Consider the following 27158-nt stretch of genomic DNA (forward strand, 5'->3'; position numbering starts at 1 on the left):
ATAAGGTACCCAGGGAGTGGAGCATCATCCCCACCTCCCCCCGGTAGCCTCTGGAGAGAGCACCATCTAAAAATCTGCCGGGGCACTACTACACAACGAGCTGAACTGGGGTCAGCAAACCCAGTCTCCCCACCACAGAGTAAGCCTTGACCATTCTGGAGAGCCATAACAATCCTCAGGCGCAGTTGACGCAGGACTGAAGCCCGCAGCAACACCACTGAAAGCTCACGTTGACACTGCAGGCAGCAAGGAACCGTAATCAGCGGTCCTTTCACCTCAGGCCTATCAATCAAGCTACCGCAAGGTACCTATATCAAAAAAAAGTAACCCTCAATGCTTCAGAATTTTGTCACCGCCTGAAACAAGTTGGGTCCTCATCCTCTACCCCAAGGAGGCTACACTGAACTAGTGCGCTCCCGTGGCAGCTCGGATACCTCTCCTTCCCCACACTCACTTCCTGGGGCGCCCCGGCCCACATCTTCATCCCCCTTCTGTACCCCATCCTAACGAGCGAGGAACGACATCACAACCCCACTCCTTACCAGAGGAATCATAGTCTCCCTTTCTTCCTCAACCTACATCAATAGGACTCGAGCCAAGGCACCGGATTTCCCACTCCAACGAATTACAGAATCACAACGCTCTGGCCTCAGTCAATAGCCTCCCGAACCTTACGCCAACGGGAAACCTCAGCATCATTCACCTCTCCTCCGAACTGTCACTATTGCTAAACAATGAAAAGCTGGCAAGAACTCGGATATCGCCACCATGTTCACCTCGACAGATAGGGGCCAGAAACTCGACCCCTCCCCCCACCCCCAAGCTCACCCCGCAGAAACCCCAAGAAGAAAGAAGCCCAGAACATACCGATCAAAGGGTGACCGAGATGGAACAAAGACTGGTGGAGATAGACAACCACTCTCAGGACCATGCAACCACATTGGCGGAAATCCAACTGTCAATCAGAACCTTACAAGACAAATGTGAAATCCTCAAATTTAAACAGGAAGATCTTGAAAATAGGGCCCAGTGCAACAACCTCCGGATCCGAGGGATTCCGTCTTCCGTTCCGGACAAAAATCTAGCAGAATATGTAGGAGACTTTTTCCAATCCATGCTCCCACAACTGGACAAAACCCAACTTCGGCTAGATCGCACCCATAGGCTGTGACCACGTCGAGGAGTGGATTCGGACCTCCCCCCAGATGTCATAACCAGGGTGCATTTCTTCACCACAAAGGAGGCTATCTCAGCAATCAGTCGCTCACAAGAGGAACTCTCCTTTCAGGGCTCACTTCTCCATATCTATCAAGACCTCTCGCTCCTTACTCTCCAAAAGAGGAAATCTCTCCGGTCTCGGACTCTCATCCTCCAGGAGCACCAGGTTTGATATAGATGGCTATTTCCAATTGCCCTACAGTTCTCATATAATGGCACCCTATGGAAAATTAGCCACCTCGAAGATGCCAACAAAATCATGCAACCCCAAAGAGGCCGCTTCGCCAAGCCCGGAGGTCACCAATGACATGGGAGCTGCTCCCTCCCCGAAGCCCAGGCGATCCTCCTGGTCGAAGGTGCCGCAGAGCAATAGGAGGAGGTAATCAGGTGCAGGACCGTTAGGGAGAATTCTCATAAATGGCTAATTTCCCTTACCCAATGAGTCCCTTGGCAGCTTTGCTGGATTTCAAGGATTTATTGTTTTCACCTGGTAAGAGTGAGCCTTTTTTCCCCACTCTTGCATGCATTTTGCTGTGTGTGTTTTTACCATTTGTGTGATCTTGGGCTCTGGAGCCTTACCTACTCCATGAACACCATTTTTGTGTGTGTTACACAACACCTTCAGTGCAGTGACAGAGGTTTGTCTTTTAGACTTCTCTCTGACTCCATTTTTCTAGGATGGACTACTGTCTCCCAGAAACATGTAAAGTTGCCATTAACTTTATGTAGTCTCTTTAAACCACAGACCCAGTATACCCCATCTTACATGGAGTATTGGAAAGGGTTAATTCCTATCCCTTTTTGTCTGTGTCTCTTGGAGCACTGTTTTGCTCCCTTTACATCAAGACTTGGCTGGTGGCAGTGTACTACCCTAACATTTCTACCACGGTTACCTTATATAACCATGGTATTGTTTTAGGCTATCATATTAGCCTCAAACATAAACCCGCTTGACCCAATACATTTTACTTAGGCTCCGGCTGGGTTTAGTCGCCATTTCTTTTTGTTAAAGTCTTTCTCGTGTTCTTCTCTGCTCACCAAACCGGGGTTGATTCCTTTGTTCGCCGTCTTTTCGCAGGCTTCTGCACAGAAGCTCTCCTTAAGGCGCTTGAAAGTCTGGGTAGGCAGGATGTGAGGGAGGGGACTTCGGACCCTTGCCATGGGTTCCCTTGGTAACCCAAGTCGCACTCCTGTTTGATTGGCAAAGAGGACTGTCTTTGCCACGACAGCCACCCTACTGTGTGATTGACAGCCAGGCTGTATGAATGGGGGAAACTACATAAAAAGCAGGTCTCTGGGACTGGAAAGGCAGACTCGCCACTGGAATGAAATAACCAATCAGGAGCTGATGGAAGAGGAATCCTACCATGGCTGAACCGCCCGGTGAAGCCCTGCTGCAGGTCCGAATCGTCAGAATCCACCGACAGAGAAGATCCTCCAGGACACTTCTTCCCTTGAGCTGGTGTGACCAACCAGTTCGCCCAAACTGCAAGCCAGGTCCCCTCCTCTGGTCGAATTCGCTGTACAGAGCTACAGTGGGCCGGATGGCCAGGAAGGTCGGACCCTGCTTGGGTTTTAAGGAGCGCACCTTTTATTCGTTGCTTTACTCTGCTGCTGGTTTCTTCCCTGGGTAGTGCAGGACCCTCCAGTCTTCTTACTTTGTGTCAGTCCGACAGTCGCTTTAGGAACCGTGAGCCTGCAGGAACTACCAGGAACATCCGCCTCAGCTACAGCTTCCTCTCTGTTTTAAGGTACTGTATAAACCTGTTGCGGGAAAAGTGTGTGAAATCTCTCTCCAATCCGAAGGCTTGTCCTTCTCTTCGAACTAACTTTTGTACCACCTGACCTCGTCTGAAATCCGTGGCACGAACTTTACCGCAAACTACCCTGAACCGTGTGATCTTGAGCAAAAGACTTGTCCTATTGACTTTGGCCCTAAGCCTTTTCTACCCAATTCTATCACTGTAGTTCCTCTTGTTCTATTGCCCTGAGTACTTACCTGTTGGTGTGGTTCAATTCCTATTAACTTTGTCTTTACCTCCCTTTTAAATGGCTGGAGTGCCATTTTGCTCCCACTTCATTTTGTGAGCTTAACTTGTCTGGAAGAGTGTGATTTTTAAACTGCTTATAATGGTGTAATGTTATACAACTGAAGAGTGAAATAAATGTATATCCTTTCACTTGAAAACCTTGAGTCAGTGTTTGCCTGAATCATACTAATTGCTGTTCTTTGTGTAACTATTTGATACTGCTCACTTACTCTTGAGATAAGTCTGGCTGCTCAGCCATCGCTACCACTTTACTGTGTAGTACAGGGTTGCACCAAAGGTGAATTCGTACTGTCACTTGTAGTCCTAATTGTGTGTGGTGTTCCCAAAGGGTACTGCATATAATTCTGCCTAACAAGGACCACATCCTGCGGAACTCTGCTTCATGCCTCCACCAACTATCCAGCTCTGTCCTAAAGAAAATCACTGATCCTGACCCAGTTTAAGAACTACAAACGTTGCAGCGGGCCACACCCACGGCCCATGCCCATTTCCAAGTTACATGAGTCCTTGGAATCCCATATTACCTTTACCTACTTCATTGGCCCGGTTTGCCAGGGGATTGGCGGAACCTCTCCCCCCCACCCCCACCAGTTAAAGTTACGGCCTCCCGTTGGAGGCTCGCGTTAAAACCCCAAGAGCAGGATGACACAGTTTTAGCTTTCACTCGAGATGGCGGTTAACCCCCTCCCTTCCGACCTCTCCCCCCCGGACACCGTAACGGGGAGGTACCTAGCCCAGGAGCATCAAAACCTAAATTTCTCTCCCTCAACGTCAATGGGCTGAACTCCCCTGCCAAACGGACGTCGATCCTACAAATACTTCAGGACGAAGATGCAGCAGTGGCCCTGCTTCAGGAGACTCACCTACTACCGGCGGACTTTGGGCGCCTCCAATCCCCACTATACCCACTCCAGTTCTTCGCCTCTGGAGGCTCTAAGAAGGGAGGTACTGCAATCCTTTTCAAGAGGGGCCTAAACCCCCCAGGTCCTGGAATCAAAAACATGCCCGGAAGGCCAATTTATAGCAATAAAATATCTATTGCTGGGAGACCTGTACACCTTTATTTCAGTATATGCACCCAACTCTGCGCAAACAGCTTTGTAGGACTCGCTGGGCTCCTCCCTCTCTCGCTTTATAGAAGGTCAAGTCATAATCGGGGGAGATTTCAATGGAGTACCAGACCCTACGAAAGACAAATCTCACCCCACCGACCCCCAGAGATTTTACTCAGGCGGTCAGCCTCCTAGGCATATTTAGATCCCTGGAAGCAGTGGACACATGGCGGGTGCTTCAACTCTCCGAAAAAAGACTACTCTTTCTATTCCTACGTTCACTGAACCTTCTCAAGGATTGACCTCCTCCTGACATACTCCCAGATGCTTGCCTTTGCCAATGAAGTATCTATCGGCCCGACATCCATCTCCATGTAGATGGACTCTTTGCCATCCAATTCTTAATGATATGTCGAACTGCGATCAAAAACGTCCTCAGAGAAAACCCAGTTATAGACACCTCCCCGGCAAACAATTGGGATGCCCTTAAGGCGGTGATTAGGGGAGAACTGATCGCACAGGGGGTGGCCTTCGTAACAGGCGACAGGCCCAGCTGGTCCTTGAGGAGGAACTTAAAGCAGCAGAGGAAACTCACAAGGAAAAAGTTTGGTCCCCCAGGACACAGCGAACCATCCGCACTGCCAGAAAGAAGCTAGAGGCCCACAACGCCGAACACACCACACAACACGTGGCCAAGGCCAAACAATTCTATTATGTGAAGAATAATAAGGCGAATAAGCTGCTTGTAGCTAAACTGGCCAAAACAAAACGTGCTAACACCATCATCAGACTGCGTGATACACATGGAATAATACAATATGCAGAACTGAAAAAACAACAGCTAGCGTTGGACCACCTAGCCCAAGTAATGACAGCACCACTGAGGGACCAATCTGAACAGAAGGAATACCTACGGGGAGCAGCCCTGCCCAGACTAAACAATTCTCCAGAGAGACCCTGGAGGTGCAGATTACAGGTGAGGAGGTCGAGAAAGCCATTAAATCCCTTAAATCCCAGGCTTCGGGCCCAGACCGATTTCCCTCCAGGTTCTACAAAATATTCAAACCCCAGCTGGTCCTCCCCAACTCCTTTAGGGAAACGGGGTCGTTGACCCCCTCAATGCAGGAATCCACCACCGTCTTCCGACCCAAACCAGGGAAGGACCCGAGGGACCCGGCCTCTTATAGGCCAATAGCCCTGCTGAATATAGACACTAACCTATATTCCAAATTCCTTGCTAATCGCCTATCACGCATACTACCCGATATAATTCACCCAGATCAGGCAGGCTTTATTTTGAACAGAGCAGCAGGAGACCACGTCCGTAGAGCCCTGAACCTGGTAGACCTCACCTCCCGAAGCTCCCAGGGGCCGGCACTGATGGCCCTAGATGCCATCAAGGCATTTGACAGGGTGGAATGGTCGGTCATTAGCCTTACCCTAGAGGCCTTTGGGTTTGGCCCGGCGTTCCAGGTTATGGTACTGGCCAACTATAAATTGACAAGGACCTTCCTGAGGATCAACGGCTCACTCTCTGCCTCGATCCCCCTGACTTGCGGAACCAGACAGGGCTGCCCGCTAATGCCACTGCTTTTTGAACTTATTATGGAACCCTTCGCTCAGAAGATCAGGCTGAATAGCCATATCATCAAGGGCCCCCAGGTCGGTCCAACTCAGCACAAAATTGCCTTATACCAGATGACGAGTTGCTCACGATCTCGGAGGCCCACTCCTCACTAAAGCATGCCTTGACTGAAATAACCAGCTATGGGGAGGTTACCGGCTTTTCGGTTAAATTCACCAAGTTGGTGGCCTTGGGCGTCGGCCTTTCCCTGGAAGAGTGGGAGGCGCTGGCCCTGATGTGTCCAATTGCGTGGAAGATAAGGGCCAACCCCTACCTGGGAATACACATTCCTGCGAACCCGAAAGACACGTACCAGGCCAACTCTCCTCAGCTCTTTAAGGAATTAGAAGGTGATCTGAAGCGCTGGACGACCCAAGAAATCTCACTGATGGGACGCATATCAGCCTGCAAAATTAACTTGCTCCCGAGATTCTTTTACGCCTGCTCTTCCCTCCCAGTAGCAATCCCAGCACCAGCCCTTCACGACTTGCAGAGGAAAATGCTCAGGTTTATCTGGAGGGGCAAAAAAGCCAGGATCCCCCAAAGAAATGCTAGGCAGCTCAAGACAGGGCAGGCTGGGGGTGCCAGACCTACAATCCTACAGGGTAGCAGCGCAATTGGCACACATTTGTGCGTGACAGATAACCACGGACCGCCACAGATGGGTGGAATTGCAGCAAACACGGCTCCCGCTCCCCCTGCGGTTTCTTCCACATATCCCACCTTCCCTCAGAGAATGATGGAAGGGACTCCAGGTGGCGACTAAGCATACCCTCAACTCCTGGGACTGGGCATTAAAACATAAAGGAATCCCGAGAGGACTGAGTCCCCTATCACCAATCTTCCACAACCCGACATTCTCACACGGGGCGAACCCCTGTAACTTCCAGAACTGGATCGAAGGAGGCCTCGAAACCTAGCTTGAACAGCTGTACGCAGGAGACCTACCTTGCACATTTGGACAATGTAAGGAAACGTTCCGACTCCAGGAAAGAGACATTTACATACATTCAGCTGCATCACTGGTGCTCCCATCCCCAGACCTTCCGGGCGGCCATACGCCCCCTCACCCCCTTCGAAGTAACCCTCAAGGACCTCCCAGCCCGAGGCAGGATTTCTACCCTATATAGACGATTCCTGGGGGCCTTTCTGGCTTCAAAAACCTGATGTATGGCCCAGTGGGAGGCTGACCTGAGACACCCGGTTGAGGACCAGGCCTGGGTGGATGTCTGGACCCAAACACACACACCTCATCCACCAACAGAGAATGCGCATGCAAGATCCTGCTGTGCTGGTACTACTCCCCCGCCCCCCTCAGTCTCCACCATATGAACCCACTGGTTGACTATGCTTGCTGGAGAGAGTGCACCCAACTGGGATCCTTTTTCCACATGTGGTGGGCATGCCCAAAGATCCAACAATTCTGGAAACTATGCTTAGCTACCATTGAACAGATTACCCAGACAGGTCTCCCGCTGGAACCTGAGCCGATCCTAGTAGGGGTCCTGGTTCCCGAGATCTAGCCGCGCTCCGGAAACAGAGCTAAACTGCTGACTCAAAGCCTCCTAGCAGGGAAAATAGTGCTTGCCCGCTTCTGGAAAGCCCCTGACCGCCCTTTCATATCCCAATGGTGGGGGAAACTATTGGATATATTGATTGCGGAGAAGGTAACAGCGGTGAGGGCCGGAGTCCTCCAATGCTTTCAGAACATTTGGGCCCCAGTGCTGGAGTATGACCAGAAATTTCCCTCATTGACCTACAAGCCCATCAATACCTGGTAGGCCCCGAGGGAACAGGAAGTTCCCTGAAAGGGGAACATAGCCGAAGAAGCCACAGAATGGGCAAACCAATGGGAAGTGTCCCCGGACGACTAAGGACGGTGGGGGAGGGCGGATGACGATTTGGAGGGGATGGTTGAAAGTGCTTTACATGTTTTGTTTATGCTGTATCGTTGTCACCCTGCCTTGGATTATAATGAACATTTTTTTTAAAAAATTTTTCAAAAGACTATTAAGAACATAATTGTAGGCAAAGTTTAGGGATACAGATTTTGAGTTGAAGATCATTTTCCACAGATATATAGATGATAGTATGTTAAACTGACCCAAATATTTAAAGAAACTCTTCTTTGATTTCCAAGGGATTGGCAACGGGTTAACAGGTGCTCTAATGTTTCTTTAGTAAGGTAATTCCTGCAAAATCTTCAATTTGCTTCCGCCTCAGTTAGTCTTTTACGGGAGGCTAGGACTTCTCTAGTTGGCCAGAGATTGAATCAAAGCCTCATCAAATTGGCTCTATAGTTGAGATCTGGGAATTTCGATAGATAAATAGGCACTTGATCCAAGGATTTCATGGTGAAAGGTCCAGAACTAAAAGCTTTACAAGTTGGACACGATTCCCACACACCAATCCATTCAGATTTTTGAATTTTTTTTTCTTGGCTGAATCTGGTCTTTCAGTTAGCATAGATAGGTCAATGTTAGCCTTCTGCATTAAGGTCTCAATATTCTCTCCATTTGCATAAGGCTGGATCTTGTCTCGATGTAAAAGCTTTGGCGAGGATCGGGAGTAATGAGCGTTCACGGACTTGTGCTAATAGAAATTTTCTGTACAACATTAATGATTGCCATTGCACCATCGATTGCAAGGGTAGAATTTCTAGTTCAAATCTCATAATCTCAATGGGGAACCCTTTTGGTAGGGAGAGCAGGGTTTTCCAATATTTGCCTTCTAGCATATTCCAGTTAGGCTGGTTGGCTGCTGATTTTACTTGTGCACCATAGATGACGATGAGAACAACTTTTTGTCTATAGAAGATAATTATAGGTTTACATGAGAATTTGTCATTTGTTCTGGATTAGCTTTGCGAACTACGTTAAAGTTTGCATCTTGTATCTAATCTCGTTCTTGTATGGCATGTCTCAAGTTATTTACATTTTGTCCCAGGTATTTGTATTCATGTATGTTCTTAGGGAACCTTCCTCCTAGAGACCCTATGTATTGGGGGTTGCTACTTTTTCCCCTTTTGGCAATAACTAGTGTGTTTGATTTTTGTAAATTAATTTTCAGATGACTTTGATGAGCATAGTTTGGTTTTTAAGAGCAGCTAATTTGCGGTGTAAGCCAATGGGGTTCAAATCAATCAACATCAAATCATCAGCATATAGGAGCTAAGAAATCGGGTTACCACCAATTTTCGGGGGAAAGACCTGACAGGATCAAATGCTGTATTAATATCTTTATGTAATAATCAACCAGAGTAGCGGGAAGTATGCATCCCTGTTTGAGGGCTTTGAACGTTGCAATCTTTTTAGTTAATGGGCCCACTTTATTTAAAATTACTGTATTCAGTCAAGCCGATAACTGGGGCATCTGGCCTCTGTGAGCTTAATCCATAATGCCTGCTTAAAGTCGATGAAGGCAAAGTAAGCAGACTGATCCTTTTCAATAGTCTGGTCTTTTATAGCTGCAATCGTGATTAAATTAATTGATGTGCTGAGTCCTGACACAAAACACGATCGGAATTGATCAGTTTGTGAAGCTGATTTTATCCAGCAGTGAAGATCCCGGAGAATGAGCCTGGAAAATAGTTTTCCGGGAGCATTCAGTAAAGTTATTGGTCTATAATTCTCCTGGTCATCCCTGTTGCCTTTTTTGAAAATTGCTATGATTACAGAGTTTCTCCATGTAGTTGGGATTTGATTTTTTCTAGTTACATTTTGGAAGATTGATGTTAGGAGAGTCTGCCAGGCCTGCAGGTTGACTTTTAGGTAGAAGTCGGTTAAGCCACCCGGGCCTGGCGCCGGAGACGAGCTGAGTTTTGCAATTAATAGTGTAATATCTAGATGGTCACATTTTAACTGCGATTGATGGGGGCGTGCGACTAACTTCAGGAAGCACGTTAACGTCTGCGGCAAACTGGGACGTGAAATGCAGCAAACAGGGATGTGAAAAGCTCATTGATCATGGTGGTTGCAGGAGTTTTATTGTAGGCACTCTTTAGGAAATTCCAAATTTGAGCTGTGTTTTTCCCATAGTATTGCATTTTAACATGAGCTCTGCATCCGTTTGGATTTTGAGCACTTTGTAATGTTTAACCTATTATATTTATTTCAGATTGCCCTCCACTGTTTATGGAATTCCAAAATTCGTCTTAGAGACCTTCCTAATTTGACTTCTCATTTTTGTTTTCATTTTCTGAATGCTAACATCATATGAAACTTTCTTGGAGTTGATTACCCGTCCATAATGGGGCTTCGATTCATTGAAGAATTGTAATATCTCATCATAGTCAACCCCATTTGTCTGAAAAGAGGCTTCATCGTGGTAGTAGGATAGAATCTTCTGCATGAAGATTGGCGTAACACTAATGCGATTACCACTGGAAGAAACTTGTATTGGGTGGTTGTTAACACCATTCTTGGTAACCAAGTGACCTCTAAAATGTTATTGTCACTTATTTGTAGGAATTATTATAAAATTCTCAATTGGATCTAGATATTTTTAAGAACAAAAACAATCTATTAATGAGGAAACTTGATTTCTGCGCCAGGTAGGAGCAGCCGGGATATCTCCTGCAATTGTGTCATTTAACATGGAGTCTCTAGTGGACATGATATCAAGCCAAGTCAAACATTTTAAATGTAAATCCCTAGCTCTAACTGTTGTTGTAACTGTAGAGTGTTTGTTATGAAATCAATGAAGATGTCGTCAGAAATGGCCTGGGGAATCCAGTATAGCGTTAACAGAGCTTGGCTTTTGATCAGTCATAAGAAAGGACAGCTTTGTTAATTGGATACCCGGGGCGGACCAGGTCTCGAGGGATGCTCAAGTAGATAGTTTGACCACAGTTAGCATCCCCATCGAGCGTCTTCCCAATGCGGTTTCAAGGTAGGAATACAACAGATTGGATAACTGGGCCAGGTCGGTTGATTTAGTATCCATGTTTCTTGCAGAAGAATTACTTCATAATTAGCTGCAAAAAAGGAAGCATTTTTGATCATTACATTTTTATAGCCTCTCGTGTTCCAAACTGCATTCTCACATGGGTGAGAGTGATCACTTCCTGGCTCTAGCGTCTGAGTTTGTAGACTCATTCCGTACTTTGGGAATCCAAGCCCATTTTGATTTTGGCTTACTGTGTAAATCTGTGTTCATGGTTACATTCCTTTTCAACTGTCCTGTATTTCCAGAGCATTTTATTGTTAGTAGATGGCGATGAGGAGAGATCATCTCACGCTCTGTATTTGAGAATATAGCAGACTTGCTTCTTGGAGCTTGTGAAGAAGTACTGTAGTATCTATTCATATTGTCACTGCATAGACTTTCAATCTGCAAGCGAGGCCTGAAAATAAATTATATTACATTATAAATGGATATTCACCTATTGTTCCAGATACTCTTGAAGAGGTTTAGTGCTTCCTGAAGCCGATTGGTCTGATTGTCCTCTCGAATTACCATGTTGTAGCTACTGCTGGCCACCACGAATATGATGGCTGTCACATCTATAGCAAGAGAGAAAGATAACTCTGTAGCGTGATCAGAACTTTGGTTAACATCCAAAGAAAGTGAACAGTCATGGGGCTCAATCACCAAATCAATTATGCCAGAATAAAATACAGTTTAGAATAGCTTTGGGTGTTTGCATACATTTGTGATTACGGTACATTTAAAGTTGTACATACAAATCAAATGCATTGTATACGACTCCAAATCACCACATGATCCAAAAATAATTTTATCTGAAGAGCTTCTACTGGATAAATACGATTGAAGGCCTTTATATTGTCGACAAGTTACGTAAATGCAATGGCAATTGGGTGTTACTTAAATATAAAACTTGGGAGAAAATATGGCAACTGGTAAAATACCTAACGCTTACCATTAAAACACTGTATCCATTTTCTACGTTCATCTCGCTGACCTCCGACATCGAACATGCTGGAAAGAAAATGAAAACAGTTACCCAAGTACCATTCTTAGTATGTTAGATGAGGAAAGTTCCTTTTCTGTACAACTACGCACTGCACATTTCAAGTCTCAGTACAGATTAAAGGGATGGTCTAGTAAACATTTTTATTTAGAAAATAGAGAGGCAACATAAAAAAAAATATACTAGCATTCTCCGTTTTAAAACTTCCCATGTAAAATTTTGAGCTATTCAAGCTCAAAATTCGCGAAAGCAAGCACATGGGCGCATCCATTTTGTGAAATGGAGGCCCTCCTGTGCTGGCTTTTGCTTTTGCGGCACTAATAAAGGAAAAGCCAGCCAGCTGTAGTAAACAAAGGCTACCGCTGGGTGGCTTTCCCTTCATTAGTGCTGTAGGCGGAGGACGGGGACCGGAGACCAGAGCAGGAAAGCTGCAGCTGAATCTCGGTAAGTGCTATTTATTTCTTGTAAAAAATAAGCACTAGCTGCGTTTTTTTTTCTAAGTTTTCCGGGCTGGAGGAGCCTGGAAAACTTAGAAATAAAACCGCAGCTTTAAAAACGTTGCATCTATGTTTGCAGTCGCTTTTGAAGTGACCGCAAACATAAATACAACGTTATTGTGTTGGAAAACGCTGCGGTTTTTCTTTCCAAGTTTCTCAGGCTCCTCAGAGAAGCCTGAGAAACTTGGAAAGAAAAACCGCAGCGTTTTCCAACACAACCGCGTGTGTTTCTGCCTGCTGTGGCTATCACTTTGGGTCTCCGGTGCTCCCAGGGGAGCCCAAGTCGCTCCCAGGGGAGCACCGGAGACCCAAAGTGAAAGCCACAGCAGGCAGAAACACACGCGGTTGTGTTTACATGCCGCGTAGTGTTTCTACCTGCAGCTGATTTCCCATTTGGGGCTTTCGGGCTCCCCGTGGGGAGCCAGAGAGCCCCAAATGGGAAAGCAGATTCAGGCAGAAACAACGCAGTTGTTTTCTGCAATGCTGCGTTGTTTCTGCCTGAATCTGCTTTCCCATTTGGGGCTCTCGGGCTCCCCGTGGAGCCCGAGAGCCCCAAATGGGAAAGCAGATTCAGGCAGAAACAACGCGGTTGTGTTGGAAAACTCTGCGGTTTTTCTTTCCGAGTTTCTCAGGCTCCTCCGAGCCGGAGGAGCCTGAGAAACTTGGAAAGAAAAACCGCAGCGTTTTCCAACACAATAACGTTGTATTTATGTTTGCGGTCGCTTCAAAAGCGACCGCAAACATAGATACAACGTTTTTAAAGCTGCAGTTTTATTTCTAAGTTTTCCGGGCTCCTCCAGCCCGGAAAACTTAGAAAAAAAAAAACGCAGCTAGTGCTTATTTTTTAAAAAGAAATAAATAGCACTTACCGAGATTCAGCTGCAGCTTTCCTGCTCTGGTCTCCGGTCCCTGTCCTCTGCCTACAGCACTAATGAAGGGAAAGCCACCCAGCGGTAGCTTTTGTTTACTACAGCTGGCTGGCTTTTCCTTCATTAGTGCCGCAAAAGCAAAAGCCAGCACAGGCGGGGCCTCCATTTCACAAAATGGATGCGCCCATGTGCTTGCTTTTGCTAATTTTGAGCTTGAATAGCTCAAAATTTTACATAGGAAGTTTTAAAACGGAGAATGCTAGTATATTTTTTTTTATGTTGCCTATCTATTTTTTAAATAAAAATGTTTACTAGACCATCCCTTTAAGATGTTCTTAGTGACCCTACACGTTAGTCACAGAGTAAGGTCTCCCAATTATTCCTTCTACTCAAGTACCATATTTAAGTTACTAGACGAGCACCAAAATCTAACAGGACTGGTAGTCAATTATCGAAAACAAAGTGATAAACACATGTAATAAACAAGCACCAAGACAAAACTGAGCATGCATTGCAGTTACCTGAGAACTAACATCAGATTGTTTACACACAACTCTCAACCAATATTTCAGCACTAGGTGCACAGGAAGTGAACCACCTCATTGTCACTCATGTACGACTAATGGAAGTGTGTTTTTATGAGATGAGGTATGCTGGGGAGGGTGCCATCACTAACAGTTGGTGTGTGAAGGGAGTTTGGGAGCAGACTTATTTAATGAATCGGACAAAGAGGAACGTTCCAAACACTATGTGAGAAATGCAATGTATAAAAACATACATACAGATTAACTGCAATGATTGATTAGGACATGGTATATAGAAAATTGGTGTTAATTACTAAGAAAATAATAGGCTTGATATCTATATAAAGATGTGCATGGTCTAATTTTAAGAAACATAAAAGAAATCCAATGAGGATAGCTACGTCCCCTGGACACTTTCTAAGAGGCAAGATGGCCTAATGGAGATTTACAATCCGAAGATTACCTGACTAGTCGTGGACACTTAGAATTTTTATATATCCAGACAATTTAAAACAAAAATTCAATCAATTCTTTTTTATAAGAAACAAACACACTACTGGAAGGCAAGCCTAAAAAAAGCGAGAAGGGATTAATCCATACACTAAGATACTCAAGCCAAAGTTTCCAGATCTAAAGAATAATATACAAAAATTGGGACCCAATTAAATCTGACAGTACGCTCACTCAGCTATTTCCGGATCCACCAATGATGGCTTACAAAAGAGGAAAGAATTTAAGAGATCAACTGATCAAGGCAGAAAAACCAAAACTAACACCCCAGACAACCCTCAGCAAACAGAAACCAGGCATGTTCGCATGTTTACACTGCCAACATTGAAACAATGTGATAAAAGGAGATCACATCAGACACCCTTATAATGGTAAAAAAATCCTACTAAGAAATTTCGCAACATGCAACACGAAAAATGTTATTTATGCCATACATTGCCCTATGGCATATACTATGTTGGCAAAACGAATAGGAAAGTCAAAGACAGGTGGACAGAGCACAAATCCTGTATCAGGACGAAAAATTGCAAATCCGCAGTTTACAGACACTACCGAGACAAAAAAAACACAATGTGTCACAAATGAGATTTGTGGTACTGGAAATCCTACGACAACTAAGTAGAGGTGGGAATCTTCCAAAACTCCTGCCACAAAGAACTCTTTTGGATAAATAAACTGGATGCTATGACCCCCCCTTGGTATTAATGAAGATTACTACTTAGGGCCATTTTTATAAAACACACACTTACTCAGGTATCCCAAAGGTCAAACTACCTACATGGATGGTCCTTACACCACCTACACCTTTAGCATGTTATTGTACTAATACAGTTTTGCATCTTCTGTATATTAGACTCATGCTTGCCACCAGATGGCATCACAATGTAAACCCAAGACTACATCGTGGATGGTTAAAAAAAGTCTTGTTGATCTTAACTTGTCCAATTCTAACATTTAAGTATATCTGAGCCTAATCTGGGGTTATTTTCTGACTTGTATTTCTGTGTCCGTTTTGGCCACTTGTTGGCATTAGAATGTACACCCGTATCTTTTCGGGTCAGTAATCAGACATGTTATTTTCATAATTTTTTGTTGTGGGACTGAAAACATGATGTTAATTTTGAAACTACAATTCCAGATCACAGTATTGTTGACATGTTTTTACTTGGTGCATAACATATAACATCACATCATTGTAAGATTACCAACACTGCTTTTTCATATTTGTCTCCTTCTGAACTATTCTCAAAAGCTAGAGTATTCCTAGCTTTGTTGACTATTGTCACACGATACTACAAATATCCATTTCATGTTAATATAGTAGGCTATTTCCCGTTGTTTTTTGGCACTTACATCAATGTTGGGGCACTTTGACGCCCGTTTTTGCGTGCGTGAGAGACGTCATGTTAACAGCGTGGCGCCGCTGGCGCATGCGCGAGTGACGTCATAGTCATCTGCCATGATATTCCAAATATCCACCTCATGCATAGCCGTTATCTGCCATGATACTCTAAATAGCCATCTCATGTTATTAAAGTAGCCTATTTCCCGTTATTTTTCAGCAATTATACCCATGTTAGAGTACTTTGACACTCATTCGCGCGTGCGCGGGTGGCGTCATGCTTCCAGCGTGGCACCGCTGACGCATGCGCGAGTGACGTCATAGCAGTCATCCACATAAAGACACGGCCATCATTCAGCCGCGGTACTTTGCCGAATCTGGACGCCTCCCATACCTGCCGGTCTAAGATCTAGTAAGTGTTCCTTTTTAAGTAATTACTATCGGGCTTCCACCCCAAGGTTTTTTTTTTAGCAAACTTAGATGTTCGAATCTAATATTATTCTTGTAGATTGGAAAGAAGTTCGTCCCCTGACGCATGCTTCCGCTACCAGTTGAAAAGTCCTGGTTATCTAGAGATCGCCCGACAGTGCCCAACTGACTGACTTCTCAGTCTGTTCTTAGCAAGCACCTTTTTGGTAAGACATCTACCTACCTTGCATTCTACTCTAACGTGTACTTAAGTTTTGCAATTATTCACCGATTCTATTAACCCTTCCTTTTTACTTTTTGCCAACACTGAAAGCATGGGGATTACCAACATAACTACTTTTTGCCTTTTTGGAGACATTGAAAGGCCAAATTAGTGTTTGACTACTAACATTCACAAATGAAACATTCCACAACAGTATCCTTTTTCGGTGGGGTTGAGTTAAAATGGGGCCACTAATGCCCACATATAACAGGTTATGTTGTTAAATATATAACATATGGTTATTTGTTTTCTTTGAATGTGATTAACAAAGTGAAATTTACCCAAATATTATATTGTTATATGCAAATTTCCTTTCTGTAGAAATTTTTTGATGAAGATGCTGCCCCTGATGAAGAGTTTCCACTACTCGAAACACGTTGGGCCTACCAAGATACAAATAAAAAGCAAAATTTGTTTCTTATAAAAAAGAATTGATTATTGAATTTTAGTTTTTAAATTGTCTGTATATATAAAAGTTGTAAGTGTCCACAACTAGTCAAGTAATCTTCGGATTGTAAATCTCCATTAGGCCATCTGGCCTCTTAGAAAGTGTGCAGGGGACGTAGCTATCCTCATTGGATTTCTTTTATGTTTCTTGTATGTATCCAGCCTAGATACCAAGGCTGTGTTTTTCTCCCCCGCACCTTGAACCACTTAATCGGTTTGTTTAATATTTTCACTAAGTTACATTTACTTTGGTGTGCAAGTGTATTTACCTGTGTTGGTTATCATGGTCTAATTTTACACTGGTAAAGCCATCATTATTTTGTTTGCAGGATACTCACCTAACTAGACTCTGAAATCAATTACAATAACTGGGGCAATACTCATGTATACAGAGTTCTCACATGATGTCTGTGTGCAGTGTATGTGCACAGCATTCTAATCTCAAGACTCAGCTAGAATTATGTCAAGAGATGGGGAGCATTACATGTGGTGTGACCCCCCCCCCCCCCCCCCCCCCCCGGACTCCACAAATGGAGTGACTGATGTGTCCGACATTCTACTCTCACATCCAAACCGTCAGCCTGTCCAAATCAGTATATGTGGTTCAATATTACCAACATTTTAATGTTAGGGGGAGAGTTGTGAAAAACTAAATGAGCATCAAGACCACTGTGCATTATGAATCAAGGCTACAACTCTTTTATAGCAGAAATATTTCTTAAATATAAAGATTTCTGGTCTTGCTTATGCTCCCAAAATGCTCTTTGGTTTTATGCAAAGCAAGCTGGAACTCTTACTGATATCCCTTGATCCCCTTCCCTTTTCTCACAGCGATATAAGGCAAGAGTTCTATAGGAGTGTATCAGACTTTCTTAGAAGGTTACCATTCCATCATGAATTAACTTATAGGGTTATTCTATGGCCGGATAATGTGCTTTGCTCAGTAAGACAAGTAATGTTCTTATTCAGACTAAAATATTTACTGAAATTTGCATTAGAAAAGCACATTGTGGTGAAAGGACTACTGCTCTCAGACGGAGCACATGGAGGAATAGTGGTTTCTAAATTTCTCCATAATCCCCACTGCTAAATCAACAGTGACCACAATAATAAAGGGGAAACCGGCAAAACGTGAATGGGCCACCCGTCACCTCTTTCTAAGACGCCATAGGCAGAGGTTAGGCTAGACTCCTCAAAAACCATACGACCACTGTGATACCAAACCAAACTAAATATCTAATCGAGGTTATATAAAAATACCAGACTATAATCAAACTGAAAGGATCAAAATAAAAATTAATAAAAACACTAACAACCGACAAATGCAATTAAATATGCAGATTTTTGTTTGAACAAGGCACTCTGGGAAGGCAGCGGTATGCAGGAAGTTGCCTTTGCAGCAATGTTCAAGTATATGTCTCAATTGTCACTCAGGTCTTTAAAACCAGGCCAGGGGGAGACAGAACCACAGTGCATAACTTGATGATATCTTGTAGATGGACAGTAAAGCCAGGCTTCTGGGTGCTTTCCGCGTGGTCGAGTCAGATGCTATTACGGTAAGTAATGCATGTCTTCTGATGCTTGTGAATCTGCTTAAGTCACATGCTGTGCATAGACTAGCAAGTAGTATCAAGAGTTGAAGTTGGGGGTGTGAGAAGGAACAGAAGCAAAGAGATGTTTTAGTACCGCTTGTCCCACCTGAGAATCAGACCTAGAATGAGTATCTAGGCAGTAGTGTTTTGTAAAGATGTGTACAGAACTCAAGGTTGCTGCTTTGCAAATGGATTTGAGAGGAACATTTACAATGAATGCCATGGAAGCCCCAGTGCCCCGAGTAGAGTGTGCTCTAGGCTTGAAGGGCAGGTCTCTCGAAGCAGAGTGTGATGCACTTTACAATCCACTTTGAGATGGCTGACAGACAGGATCTCCTTCTCTACCAGCTGCCACTGAAACGAAAAATGTATTTGTTTTTCTTAGTGGTCTAGACTTTGAGATAATGTAGGGGCGCTCTACGCACATTGATTGTGTGTAGGCTTATTTCTGCCATGTTAATGGGGTTCTGGAAGAAGGTGGGCAGTCCTATTGACTGGTTCACATGGAACTTTGAAATAAATGTAGGCGCAAACCTCGGATGAGTGCGCAAAACCACCTTATCTTTGTGAATTGTGACAAACGGGTCTTGAACTGAAAGGGCCCGTCATTCACCATCTCTTCCAATTGAAGTGACTGCCACTAGGAAGGCAGTCTTGCAAGTGAGAGCCTTAAGGCTAGCCTTATGCATAGGTTCAAAGGGAGATCCCATTCACCTAGTTAATACCACATTTATACCTGTGTCTTTAGGTCGTCAAGCTTTGTCTGACAAGAGTCTTAGACAGGGACTGGGAACCGTCAGATAATTCTTCCTGACCTTGGACGTCTGGACGTGTCCTTCAGAGTGTCTTTAGGTCCATTTGCCGCCGAGATGTTTGTGAGACTCTTGCAGATCTATGGGGTATCTGGAAGGGATTACGAAGGCCCTAGCGGCTTCGTCATGGTTTTTGGTATTGCCAAAGACTCAGCGCTCTTATGAATTTCATTGCCGACGCCTTTGTGACTTGAGTGCCCGGACGCGTGTCACCTAGACAGTTGCGGGGAGGGCGTTCGACCCTGTGGATCGGCCGGTTCCGCCAAAGGTATCGGTGTACCCATTGGCGTCTTTGGCCGTCCCAACGAGTCCGTCGAGGAGCCCAGGGGGTTGTGTGGTTTCCTTTGTGTGGTGTGTGCGCGTCTCTGTCGCCGGAGTGTACACTACCCATAGTAGAACCGGTGGCCTGCCTGCCGGGGACAGACGCCTCAGAGCATGGCTGCTCTGAAGATAGGTCAATGGCATCGCCGCGTCAGAGTCACGGCTTTTGCGCACTTCCTCGTCACTCTAGGCACCTGCGGCGGCATGGGAGCTACCCTCGGCCTGCTGCATGTCGTAGACCGCCCACCGTTTAACTTGCCGTTCTTTTAACGTCTTAGGCCGTAAAAGCTTGCAAGACCGACAGGACTTCTCGTGATGATCGCAAAGTAGACACACTTATTGCACCCTCCGGTGTGTGTGTCTTTCTAAGGGTACTTGCTGTTGCAAGAAGGGCTAAATTTAAAAAGGTGTTCTGTCAATAGCTCAGGTTAATAGCAACAGCAGAACCAGAATGGGATAGATGGGAGAAGGAAATGAATTCTTGAAAAGAAACAGAGCCCCGGGCCCCACTCTCCCTACTGTGTAGGCCTGGCCTGAGGCCCGAGGCCACGCGGTCCACAGCGTCGACCGGAGCACCAGCCGCCAAAGTCTGGAGTTGTCTTCCGGGGTCATCTGCGTTGGCTGCTAAGTAGTCATCGATTAAGGGGACGAATATTAAACAACCGGAGGTCGTGGACAAAGATATTATATTAGCAATTTTTTAACTCTGCATAAGGCGACCAGCTAGCTGGGCAGAAAAAAAACAATCTGAGGGACCTCGACGCGTGAAGGATCTTGACTAAACTACACGTCACGTTAGGGTTAGTGTTACAAGCACGTGCACGTCAACATCCCCTTTCGATCCGCTACAGACAAGATGCAATACCCCGCGATTACCTTAAGATGTCGGACTATATGCATGTGACTAAGCAGATTCACAAGCATCAGAAGGAACAAGTTACTTACCTGTAACTATTGTTCTCCAGCATGGGTTTAGCTTGGATTCAAATGCTCATGAATATTCCCAGTCGGGCAGGGAATCCTCTGTAAAGAGAAAATCAGTTTAGTTTCTGAACTGTTTTTCTACTAATAACCAATCACTGGTCTCTTGCCCCCAGCGAATGACTGCCCTCTACCCAAGGCCCTCCTCTGGCAGCCATCTTCAGATTTGGTAGCACGTAAAGTGGCAGTAGGACCAAGAGAAGAGCTGCAGAGGGGTAGGCGGGAGGGTTCGCATGTGAATCCATTCCAGACCCATACAGGTAAGTAACTTGTTTCTTCTCCAGCATGGGATCTGGCATGGATTCACATGCTCATGAATACAAGAATACATAGCAGTACACACATGCACAACCACGGGAGGTGGCAAGGCTCAACATTAAGCATTTCAACAACTCAACATTAAGCATCTCTTACCTCCTCACCAGGCTCACCTTCAAGCGAACAGGTTGTGCAGCACTGCTTGGCCGACTCCAGACTCCTTCCTGGACCTCCACTTAGCTGCCCTGCAGATGTCCAGCAGGGGCACACCAGACAGGAATGCCGTAGTAGCAGAGGTCGCTCTGGTCGAATGGGCTCTCGGATGGCCGGGCAACGGTCAGTTTGCTAACCGATGACAGTGCATGATGCAGCCGGAGAGCCATCTGGAAATGGAAGCCTTGGAGAGGGCCTTCCCCTGGTTCACAGGGCCAAAGTTAACCAACAGCTGTGATGCCTTCCGAAAACTATTTGTGTGGTCCACGTAGAACTTCAACGCTCTAGCCACATCCAGCGAGTGCAAAGTCCTCTCAGCCGGCGACAAAGGCGACGGGAAGAAAACAGGCAACACCCAGGGCTCGTTGAGGTGGAAGTCCGACGGCACCTTGGGCAGGAAGGAGGGATGTGTCCTCGGCACTACCCTTGTCTGATGAAATATCAGGTACGGCGGCTTACAAGAGGGGGCCTGGATCCCTCCCACTCGTTATACGGAGGTGATGGCCACAAGAAACGCTGTCTTCCACGATAGGAATTTCAGCTGCGCCGAATGCAAAGGTTCGAATGGCAGACACATGAGCCTGGTCAGCACAACGTTTAGCTCCCACGCCGGGGCCAGAGCCTTCACCGGTGGGAACGAGCAGAACAGTCCTTTCATGAACTCCTTCACCAGGCGATGAGACCACAGCGACGACCGCCCCAGAGTTCTGGTGTAGCAGGAGATAGCCGCCAGATGGATTTTGATGGAGGCATGCGCCAGCCCCGCCTTGGCCACCGACAAGTACAGCAGCACTTGAGGGGCCGTAATCCGTAGAGTGTTGATCTTCTGTGCACGGCACCAGAAAGAGAACCTCTTCCATTTATGTCCATGGCACTTATGAGTCGAAGACGCCCTGGCCTTGGCAAGTACCTCCTTGCAGTCCACCGGGATATCGTAGCCTCCAAACTCTAGTGCTGCAGGAGCCAGGCCTGCAGGTTCAGAGATCCTGGGTTGTGATGCAGGATCGTGCCTCCTTCCCTGGCGAGAAGACCCCCGTCCGTCGGTAGCTTGACCGGAGGGGACGCCGACATATCCAGAAGGTCCAGGAACCATATCCGCCTCGGCCACGCCGGTGCGACGAGGATCATCCTGCACCGGGACCGTCTGAGTTGACTGATGAGTCGCAGTAGCAACGGCGGGAATGCATAGAGGAACAGGCCGTCCCAGGGGAAGGAGAATGCATCCCCCATGCTTCGCGGCTGGGGAAACCTGCTGGCGAACCTCTGGCACTTGTGTTCGTCGCCGTCGCGAAAAGATCGATCTGGGGACTGCCCATCGTCAGAATAGGAGATCTACTTGATCTTGCCGAAGTTCCCACTCGTGGCAAGAGCGCAGCTCCCTGCTGAGTGAGTCGGCGACAGTGTTCTTCACTCCTGCCAAGTGAAAGGGCATCAGGACCATCCCCTAGGCGACGGCCCAGTGCCACAGATCCTGCGCTTCCTTGGATAGAGCTGCAGATCTGGTGCCCCCCTGCATCCGGATGTAGAACATCGTGGTGGTGTTGTCAGTGAAGACCTGTACCACCTTGCCCTTGAGGGATGGAAGGAAGGACCTGTGGGCCCAGAAAACAGCCCGGAGCTCCAGGATGTTGATGTGCAGTGACCTCTCCTCCTGGAGCCAAAGGCCTCTTGCGTGGAGATTTCCGGTGTGCGCGCCCCATCCCTCCAGGGAGGCGCCCATCGTCACCGTTTCCTGATGCGCCGATGTCTGGAAGTCCATGTCTGCCGCGAGATGCGCGCGGGTGCCCCACCACTGGATCACTTGATGGAAAGTCTTGTTGAGGGAGATCTTGTCTTCGAAGTTTCCTGCCACTTGTATCCAACGGGCGTCGAGGAACTCCTGCAGTGGCCGCATCCGCAACCGCAACCTGCACAGACGCACAAGGTAGATACATGACATCATGCCGAGCAGGGACTTGATGGACCTCACCCTGGCTACTTCCATGGCCAACCGCCGTTGTACCTTGCCCAAGGGTGGCCTCTATCCTCTCCGCCAATGGTGAAGCCGGCCACGCCACTGTGTTGAGCCTGGCCCCTAGGAAGAGGGTGTCCTGCGATGGCACCACGCAGGACTTTGCAAAGTTGATCAAGAACCCCAGTTCCATGAGCAGGAGGACGGTCCTGGCTGTGTGGTCGACGGCGAGTTCCCTTGACTTCGCTCGGATGAGCCAATCATCTAGATTAGGGTAGACATGGATACCCTGCAGGTGCAGCCGCGCCGCCACTGGTGCCAGGCACTTGGTTTGAAGTCTGCACCAAGGGTATTCACTGAGTGGCAGTGCACTGAAATGATAGTGCAGCCCCTGGACCACGAACAAAGAAACTCCTGATGTCCTTTGTGTATGGGGATGTGGAAGTATGCATCCTCTAGGTCCAGCAACGACAGAAAGTTCCCTTCTTCCAGCTGTCCCAGCACGTGTTGAAGGGTGAGCATCCAGAATTTTTGGGATTTTATGTACTTGTTGAGGCAGTGGAGGTCCAGGATAGGCTGCCAGCCGCCGGTCTTCTTTCGGACGAGGAAGTACCGCGAGTATATTCCGGAGCCTCTTCGGGTGGAGTTCTATCGCACCCTTTGCCAGCATCACTCGTACCTCCAGAGGTAGTTGTGGGATGTTTTCTTTCCTGGCCACCGGTGGAAAATCTGGGCACTTCCTTTGGAACTCCAGAGTGTGCCTGTGGCCCAGGGCATCCAGCACCCAACGGTCGGTGGAGACGGATTCCCACATGCTGACAAATTTTGCCAGCCGGCCTCACACTGGGGTGCTCGGGTGGGGGAGGCCCCGACGTCACGGCCGGTTCAGTCCTGCTTCGCCGAGGCCTTGCCTCCTTGGGCCCCTTGGCAATGGCACCGATGTCCCCCGGCCTTGTTGAGGCCTCTGTAGGCTTCTTGCAACGAAGAATGGGCCGCCTGGCGGTATGACGAAGAGCTGACGCCGAATCCTTTGAAGGCACCTTGGGACTTGCCTCCGGAGGTCCGAAAGGACGGCCGTCGCTCATGTAGCGTGCCCAGGGCACGGGCCGTTTCGGTGTCAGCCTTGATAGCCTGCAGTGACTAGTCCACTGCCTTGCCGAACACATTTTTCCTGTCGAAGGGCATGTCCAGTACCCTGGTCTGCACGTCCTGATGGAAGTCTGTGGCCCTGAGCCAACCACGCCGGCAAAGGCAAACGCCATTGCCCATCTGGCGAAAACCGGTGTCGGCGAGGTCTGTGGCTACCTTGATGGCGTGATCAGAAGCCACCTCGCCCTCCTACAGGATTTATAGGGCCTCCGCTCTCTTGTCGTCCGGGAGGAAGCCCAGGAGGGGGGCGATTTTAAACCACAGCTCCTTATCATAGCGGGCCACGATAGCGAGAGCATTGGCCACCTTAATGGTCGTCGCTGCCGACAAGATGACCCGATGTCCCATGGCGCCCAGTTTCTTCCCCTCGCCGTCCGGCGGGGAAGTGGAAGTCGATGCCGTGGCCCCTGCCGATTTCTTCTTGGCCGCCGCGGAGACTACTGAATCCGGGGACGGCTGTGCCCTGAGGCACATGGGAGCGGAATCTGGGACCTGGTACTTCTTCTCGTACCGGTCTCTCTTCGGAGGGCCCATGGAAGAGTTATTCAGAAGGGACAGTCCCTAATCCCAGATTTCGTCCAACAGTGGGACCGAGGGTACGGTCTATCTTTTGGCCTCCAGTCGTTGATACAGAAATCCCTCCTTCTGCTCTTCAGGGCATAGTTGGAAAAGCTCTAAGGACCTGGCGATGATGCCGTGAAATGAGCCAATATAGTTGGGAGGGGAAGCCCAGGGAGGGGCGATGGGAGATCTGTTCCATCATCTCCGCCGTCGTCCATCCCCATCCCTCGGTGGCGGGGATGGACGTGAAGGATGGAAAGGTGGGAGTGGATGGACTCTGCTCCGCTTGGCTGGAGGGCTCCCCGACAATCCAGGCACCGCTGGATCGTCCGCCGGCGGTAAGGGCAACCTTGTCCTCATCTCTGTGCACAAGGTGTGCAGTGCCATCAAGATGTCTTCTGTCCTGTCCGATGGTGTTGGCATCGGTTGAGACGGGAGCGTCGGTAGAGGCTCCTCTGGTTCCTCTTCAACCTGCCGTTCTTCGTTGGCTCCACCCTCGCTCTCTATGTCCGTCTCGTTGGGATCTTTCCCACGGGCCCGGACCTCCTCGAACCTCTTGTCCAGGGTTGCCTTGATGACAGCTCGTTTTCGGAGGAGGTATCTGAGTACGTTAGGACTACCTCGCCCGCCACCCTCCTTCTCAGCCCAGGGTTTCACGCGGGTCCTTTCGATAGGCTGGAAAGACTATTCCCTCTGGGATGGCAGGGAAACTCTAGGCCTGGAGGTAGTCTCCACTGGGATCGCCTCCGCAGGCTTTGCCTGGGCTGTCACGACTCCCTCAAATCGAGGCCTTAGCAGGGTGAATCTGGGCCTTCACGACCTTGGGCGCGTCCGAGGCCTCCCGGGGCCCGCGGACTTGATGCGCTTTGCCTTTTGTTGGGCCCCCATCGCCAGAGCGCCCAACAACTCAACTTAGAAGACCGCTCAGACGACGACGAATCTGCTGCTGGGCTCTTTCACCTCTAGCCAGTCAGCGAGTCATTTACGACAGTCCTTCATGGTCCGGACAGACATGTTCTTGCAGAATGCACAGTCTTCCTCCACGTGCGACTTGTCGTCGTGAAGGCAGTAGAGGCACCAGGAGTGCTCATCTTCCTTGAAGACGTTCTGTAGTCCACATCCTGGGCAGATCCTAAATAGCTTGGATCCAACAGGCGTCGAGTCTCCTTTGTCTTGGGCCATGTCCACGCGGGGTAGGCCTCAAAGCTCGTCTGGAATCCTCCAAGAAGTGAAATTCGATGAAAATTCGCCCTTGAGGGGCGTAGAAATTTCCGAAACGGGTCCCCATTCATCGGAAGATGAATCGGTGGAGCATGATGCTCGATTTGACCGTAACATAAAGAGTAAACTCTTTGCAAAAATGCAAAACGCAGGAAAAGCTCAAGAGCTAAGCACGAGGACTCCCAACACTTGAACGTGCGATAAAAATCTGAAGATGGCTGCCAGAGGAGTGGCTTAGGTAGAGGGCAGTCATTGGCTGGGGGCAGTATGACCCAGAGACCAGTGATTGGTTATTAGTAGAAGGACAGTTCAGAAACAAAACTGAAACTGATTTTTTCTTTACCGAGGATTCCCAGTATGAAGACGGGGAATATTCATGAGCATGTGAATCCATGCCAGATCCCATGCTGGAGAAACATATATGGGATACATTACTCACTGTAATCGTATTTCTGATGCTTATATCGGCTTAGATTCACATGCTTTGCATAGGCCGACATCTAGTGCAAGCTGCAGAGTATTACAGTTTGTTTTTCGAAACTCAAAAATGGGCGTCGACACAGGGGGTGTGTCACAGTAATACTATCCCTAGTGTGACGTCCACTGTACCCATGATCCCTCACGCGTCTAGGACCCTCAGATTGTATTTTTTCTGACATGAAATAGCATGAGGAGTAGCCTGAGTACAGATAATCCAAGCAGCTAGATCGATAAAACTACAAGCATCCATGCGCCTTCTCTCAGAGGGGAGGAAGGGTGGGTCGCATGTGAATCTAAGCAGATACAAGCATCAGAAATACGATTACAGTGAGTAATTCTCCCTTCTGAGGCTTGTGGAATCTGCTTAGATCACATGCTGTGCATAGATTAGCGAGCAGTGTTAGAAGAAGGAGGTGGGATGGGAGAAGGGTCATGAGCAAATAAATGTCTTAGAACCGTTTGTCCCACTTGAGTATCTGTCTTGGAATGGGTGTCAATGCAGTAGTGCTGAGTAAAGGTGTGAATAGAGCTCCAAGTAGCTGCTTTGTAAATGGTGTCCAGGGGTACATTTGCGATGAAAGCCAGAGTGGCCCCAATGCCTCTTGTAGAGTGGGCTCTTGGCATGAAAGGAAACGTTTTTTCAGAAAGGGTGTAACACAGCTGGATACAGTTAACAATCCACTTAGAGATGGCACCTTAAGAGACGCGATCTCCCTCTTTGCCTGTAGCTACAGAGACAAACAGTTGGTCTGTTTTCCTTAGCGGTCTGGTTTTGTTTACATAGTATTGGACCGCCCTACGCACATCTAGGGTGTGTAGTTTCACCTCAGCTGAGCTTTGAGGGTCTTGGAAGAAAGCCGGA

At 47.4% G+C, this 27158-nt stretch overlaps 1 protein-coding gene across 2 annotated transcripts in view; it reads right to left on the bottom strand.

Moving 5' to 3' along the window:
- Positions 1 to 27158, bottom strand: part of GNAS (GNAS complex locus) — a 2205902-nt gene that overhangs the window by 226644 nt on the left and 1952100 nt on the right. For both annotated transcript variants that reach the window (XM_069651056.1, XM_069651057.1), the window contains exons 8-9: positions 11827 to 11885; positions 11329 to 11449 (exon numbers count right to left, since the gene is read on the bottom strand). In XM_069651056.1, the coding sequence (XP_069507157.1) occupies positions 11329 to 11449; positions 11827 to 11885 (180 nt within the window). The remainder of the gene's footprint in view (positions 1 to 11328; positions 11450 to 11826; positions 11886 to 27158) is intronic.

Source organism: Ambystoma mexicanum, chromosome 3p (genome assembly GCF_040938575.1).
Source record: "Ambystoma mexicanum isolate Mex_15411 chromosome 3p, UKY_AmexF1_1, whole genome shotgun sequence".
In the NCBI taxonomy this organism is placed as follows: Eukaryota; Metazoa; Chordata; class Amphibia; order Caudata; family Ambystomatidae; genus Ambystoma; species Ambystoma mexicanum.